The sequence below is a fragment of the Melanostigma gelatinosum genome (assembly GCF_949748355.1).
Source record: "Melanostigma gelatinosum genome assembly, chromosome: 2".
Lineage (NCBI taxonomy): Eukaryota > Metazoa > Chordata > Actinopteri > Perciformes > Zoarcidae > Melanostigma > Melanostigma gelatinosum.
The window spans coordinates 27,788,607-27,794,606 of NC_136635.1; the positions used below are offsets into that span (position 1 = coordinate 27,788,607).

Here is a 6,000-nt window from a genome sequence, read left to right on the forward strand (position 1 = left end):
GCTAAAAGACAGTTGTTACCAAATAGGAAATCCAATTTGACACTACACATGGTGAAAGGACGCTTCATTGTATTTAGTAAGAACTCGGGTTGAATTAGGACATTCAATAGGGGTTAAATCATTTCAGTTTCATGCATCAGGAGGTCAAATGGAATCAAAATAGTTCCAAACAACATTTCTATGTCAAAAACATGACACTACTTTTAATCAGGATTAAAAAGCAAAGGAGATGTTACATATTGAGCAGCTGTGTTCCTCCAACAGAAATGTGAACTTTCTGCATTCCTTAGATACTGAATATTTTGGAGTGTTATTAAGGTTGTCCAAACAAATGGCAAACTCCCACTGTTCTTCAGTAAGTATCACGTGAAACCGCGTCAAAACCAGTCAATGAGTCCTTCATTTCTCAGGTCAGGGATCAGGAGTGTATCACACCTTGATTGGCACAACCATAGACCATTTGTTCTGTTTCATGAAAACCTCCATTAAAATGAATGGCCATCACTGCCGCGCAGACTGCTCGTGTAAATATTGACACATTCTCCATATCGCTCATTTCCTGTTGCATGAATGGCTGACATGTTCAGCTGGTGTTTGATCCAGACCCCAAACATCCTCCTGAAGTTTCTATTTGTCTAGAAACAAAAAAGGGGTGACTGGAAATAGGTTGTTTGGAACAGACAGGTGCATGAAAATAAATACAAATCAGCAGGTAACGCTTGACAGTGTGGTGCAGCATGAATCATTTTACAGATGACAGGCAGTGGGCTGCATCATGAGCGAATGCTGTCGGAAAGTGTCGTGGTGAAAGCATGAGAACGGAGGTGAGCCGCTTTCCATTTCAAGCTATCAATGTGGCGGAGCGAATTTAATAATCACAGCAATATCAGCAGCTTCCAACGCAAGGTCAGAGTCTTGCTGGGTTTCATTTGTACCGGCTTTCATGCCAAGATAAACAAACCTCAGGCCGGTGGCTGCCGGTGCGAGCCACCTTAGTCCGCTGCTGCCTTTGGCCCAACACCAAGCTGCAGGAGCTCCACCACAGACCCACTGACATAGAGCAGCCGGGACGGCTGCGGTGTGCAAGCTGCTGGCTTGGAGGCATCCTCGTATCAGACAAGCATGATGCAGGTCTTTTATAAGTTGAGTGTAATATAGTTTAGGATTTATGAAAACATACGGTACATCATGGTGATGAGTATAGACATCTGATTGGTGTTTCAACAAATATGAGCACTCCACATAAAATCCACCTCAAAAGCAACAGAGTGTACTGTTTCTCCATCGATCCATTCTGGGTTTCCATTACAATGGTTTTCTCTGGAAAGATATTTCACACTTGACAACACACGTTCAAATGTTTTGGCTCCTTGTATCACATTCACCCCACGCCAATGCAAATACCCTGGGATGCACAGGGTATAGAACCAGATGTTCCCAATACGCAACAGCCAACTGGGCACTGGTGAACAAGCTGTTGACCCTCTGAGCCAACAAAAAGCCCTCCAGAGATTCAAACCAAGTCTCTCGGGCACCGCAATATAAGACGTGCACCACCAGCTGTCACACGCAACTGCGTGACACTGTCAAGACATGTGCGTAGAATGAGTAAGTGTTACGTTTGTTGTTACAGAAATAACATGATGAGGAAGTAAAGCATTCATTTATTTTGGCATGTGTGACATTAACCAACTGTAACACTAAAACTTCAACGGACTATAGATGTTGTAAAACTACTACTACTGATTAATGAGCACATATTTTTGCAACATGACAGTAATTGAACAATTTTTAAAAATAATTCATTTTGATGAGGCATTTTAATATGAACTGGTATTCAGATATCCCAGGGCCATTATATGTCTACATGCTACTGAAATATGTCGTCTCACTAGATGCCAACAGACAGGGCTCACTTTTGAATATCTGGACACTGAAAGATCCAAAAGCCATATCGACACAGCATGAAAGAAAAAAATGCAGCCTCCTTCTTATGTGCCTGCCAAAACATCTCCCACCACAGCGAGCATCCAGTCTTCCTCCGCAGACTCCAGCTACAAGGTCAGTGTCTCCGTCACTGGGGCATCAGTCCAAGACTTGTTTCCAAAATCAAACCAAATATTTACAATCGAGATTTCCTCTCCTCCTCAGCTTAGTTTTGTTTAGTTATTTTCCAAATGTCTTCGTCAATGATTAATTCGTCTGTTCTTCTTTGACAAATTCCAGTATTAACCTCAGGATGATGCAGCATAACAGAGAAGGAGTGAATAACGCTTCATTGTTGAGGAAACCGTACGGAGACAACATGCACAGTACTCTATGGAAATGTTGGCCAACACACAGTGTGTTTAAACAATGTGGTTACAGTCCACAGTATGCCGAGTTCAACCATAAAGAGTTCTGTAGCGCTGCATCAGTCGCTCATGGTTTTACAGTATATTAATCAATCAAAATGTATTTGTATAGCACATTTTAAAATACAACAAAGGTTGCCCAACGTGCTGCACATACAGCAGTTAAGCAGTCCTACAATCAAAGACTGGATTAATTACAACTAAAAGCTGTTGGCCGAGAGATCTTAGTGAGCGAGCCGGGGTACATGCAGGTATAGCAGGTCAGACAGATAGACTGGGGCGGTGCCATTTAAACACTTAAAAACAAATAACAACATTTTAAAATGAATTCTGTACTCTACTGGTAGCCAATGAAGGGATTTTAAGATCGATGAAATGTGTTCACGCCTGCGTGTACCAGTTAAAAGTCTCGCTGCAGAGTTCTGCACCAACTGAAGGCGTGATCGAAGTTTTTTTGCCGATTCCAGCGTACAAAGAATTACAGTAGTCCAGCCTGGAGGTGATACAAGCATCAATAACTTTCTCCAGGTCTTTTGAGGATAGAAAGGCTTTGACCTTAGCTCAGAGTCTTAGCTGAAAGAAGCTGACTTTGACCACGGACGCAACTTGGAGGTCCAATATAAAAGATGAGTCCAAAACAGTGGCGGCTGGTGGAACATGTTCTAGGTAGGGCCATCTTATCAATTTCAGCAAACATCCCAGTATGATTTAATGCAAAAACAATGTAAGTATCAAACACGCATTATTACTTGGCAGTTAAATATTTAACATGTATTCCAACATGAAAACAATCAGTAAATAACACTTATATAATATAATATAACATGTTCATTTATTGAGATGCCCCTATGGACCTTGTTATAGGAGGTAAAGATCAGGAGAAGTAAACATGAAGTGTAATTATGAATACTGATGTTAAATTAAGCTATGATGAGTTTTCACTGTTAATTTAACATCTCTATTACATGTTGATGCCTCCATGACCAAGTTAAGCAGATGAGACTGAGGACAACTATGTAGAAGAAAAGATGTTCACTTTGCATAATATGTAGCTTGACAGAGTTCTCCATGTGTGTCCTGGTGTTCTCATGTTTCCTTGCCTCCTCATCCCTCACTCCCTACCCTGGTGTTCTCATGTTTCCTTACCTCCTCATCCTTCACTCCCTACCCTGGTGTTCTCATGTTTCCTTACCTCCTCATCCCTCACTCCCGTAACTGTCCGTGCTGGATCCGTCCCCGTTGTTTTAAAAAGCTAAATAAATTATTAGCATGACGTCATCCTGCTAGCCAAACCTGTCTGGTGTACAGCTAGTGAAGCTTTGCATGTAGTCTGCTGTCTGATTGTGAGGTCAGGCTGATCTGATATCAGCTCTTTGGCTGCAGAATCTCCGCCAAAGTTCTCCTCTCAAACGGGTCTTGGAGGAGGAGTGCTCGCCTGTAGAGACTTCTCCTGACGAGAACGCGCAGCGAGGGGGGCCTGATCGTTCTGGCCCACAGCTGAATCTATTTGAGGGCGCTGATTGGCTAAATTGTATGTCACTCATTTATATCTTGAATCAGCAATTGGCTAAACTGCTTCATAGACCCGCCTCTTTTGGGCAAAAAACGATCAGGCGCCCCAAGCTGCGCGTACTCAGAGTGTCGTGCACACAGACAGAGAGCACGAGCAGAGAGCACACAGGCAGAGAGGACGAGCAGAGAGCACACAGGCTGAGAGCACACAGACAGAGAGCACACAGGCAGAGAGCACACAGACAGAGAGCACACAGACAGAGAGCACACAGACAGAGAGCACACAGGCAGAGAGCACACAGGCAGAGAGCACACAGGCAGAGAGCACACAGGCAGAGAGCACACAGGCAGAGAGCACACAGGCAGAGAGCACACAGGCAGAGAGCACACAGGCAGAGAGGACGAGCAGGAAAAGCATATATTTTGCGCAGATATCATATTTTACACACATTACTGGGTACATTCCATAGTTCAAAAACACAAATTTTTTACAATTTGTATAATTTATGATTATTATAATTTTTTTTTTTTTTTTTGTGTGGCTCATGGTGGGGCCATGCCCCATGGCCCTCTATTGACCAGCCGCCACTGGTCCAAAATCACACCCAGATTTTTTAGATGTAATGTGCAGTGGGTTGCCATGGGGCCAAGACACAATGAGGGACTGACCGGCATAGCAGCTGAAAGGCGAGAGGGATTTATTACCGTGATCTCTGTTTTACCTTCGTTGAGGCATAGACAATTTAGCGAGAGCCAGCTTAAGTGGCGCAGTTGGCTTGATAAGCTCTGAAAAATACTTTTAATACAACTAATATTATCATTATTTAATTCCCTCCTGTCTAGATGTGTTACTGATATCGTGATTTCACTGGTAATTGGCCACAGTTCTGGCTGAGCACCAACAATTCTTCAGTAGCTGTAAAGACAGCATCAACTTTCATTTGAGAGAACAAGCCTGCTTCCAATGAGACACACGGCACCTCTGTGGACCTGCGGGGGACAGAATGTCCTTCGGTAAAGCCACTGAGCTCTGCCCTTCCTGTCTCTTATATGACACTGGGTCAAGATGTCAGGTTATGATGTCATCCACACAGGCAGCCATTCATTCGCTAAAGATATTCAGATATTACTGCTCCTTCAAGTGCAGAATATATGTGCACATAAAAACCCTTTGAAAGCAACAGTCTCAAAGTTTCCAGTTGCTGTTGGAACGGGTCAAAGTATAACTGACAATTAGAGAGCCATTATTATACTGCAAAGCTATGTAGAGAGACAGAAGGTCTGATTCAGACACCAGCACAACACAAGCGTGCACACACACACTGAAAACAATAACACACGCACACACACACACACACAAACACATTTCACTCACCTATCTTCTGGCTGCAGATCCAGAGCAGGAGGAAGCAGTAGTACTCCATGTGTTTGCCGGTGCAAGCATGCATGTATGTGGTGAGTGTGTGTGTGTGTGTGTGTGTGTCTGTGAGTGATGATTGCTGTGAGTGTGTATGTGGTGGGCCGAGGCAAAGAGACCCAGTGGCGGGCACAGTTAAAGATCCCACTGTGATTGACTCCAAGTCTAAGTTAAAGTGTTGCCTATATCTTGGGAAAGTAGGAGGGGACTGTAGAAGGAGGAGAAGAAGAAGGAGGTCCACTCTGACACTGCAGGCAGGAGGACTCTCACACACACTCATTCAACATCGTTTGACTGGGTCAAAACTCTCAAACGGCTCATTTTTAGGCAGCGTCTTTTTGTAGTGGACTCTTCTGTCGTGGAAAGTATCTACGTCAATTTACTCAAGTACGAAACTACAATTTTGACTTGAGTATTTCCATTTAATGCTACTTTCTACTAAAACTCCACGACATTTCAAAGGGAATTATACTCCACTAGATGTATCTGAGACAGAGTTAGTTACCTTTTACATTAAAGAACATATATGGAAAAGTGGCTCCACATTGAAAAACTACACAACTAAAATGCTCTCACATACATATCTATAAATTATATATATATATATATATATATATATATATATATATATATATATATATATATATATATATATATATATATTCACTGATGATAAAAACTGAATAATACAATGTTCTATAATAATATAACACATGA

General features: G+C 42.4%; 1 protein-coding gene across 1 annotated transcript in view; it reads right to left on the minus strand.

Annotated features, from left to right (window-relative positions):
• The window catches only part of itga11a (integrin, alpha 11a), a 49,649-nt gene extending 44,240 nt beyond the window's left edge, over nt 1-5,409 (minus strand). Inside the window, exon 1 of the mRNA XM_079281581.1 lies at nt 5,242-5,409. Within this exon, the coding sequence (XP_079137707.1) occupies nt 5,242-5,314 (73 nt within the window). The 5' untranslated portion in view covers nt 5,315-5,409. The remainder of the gene's footprint in view (nt 1-5,241) is intronic.
• Nucleotides 5,410-6,000: the final 591 nt, after the last annotated feature.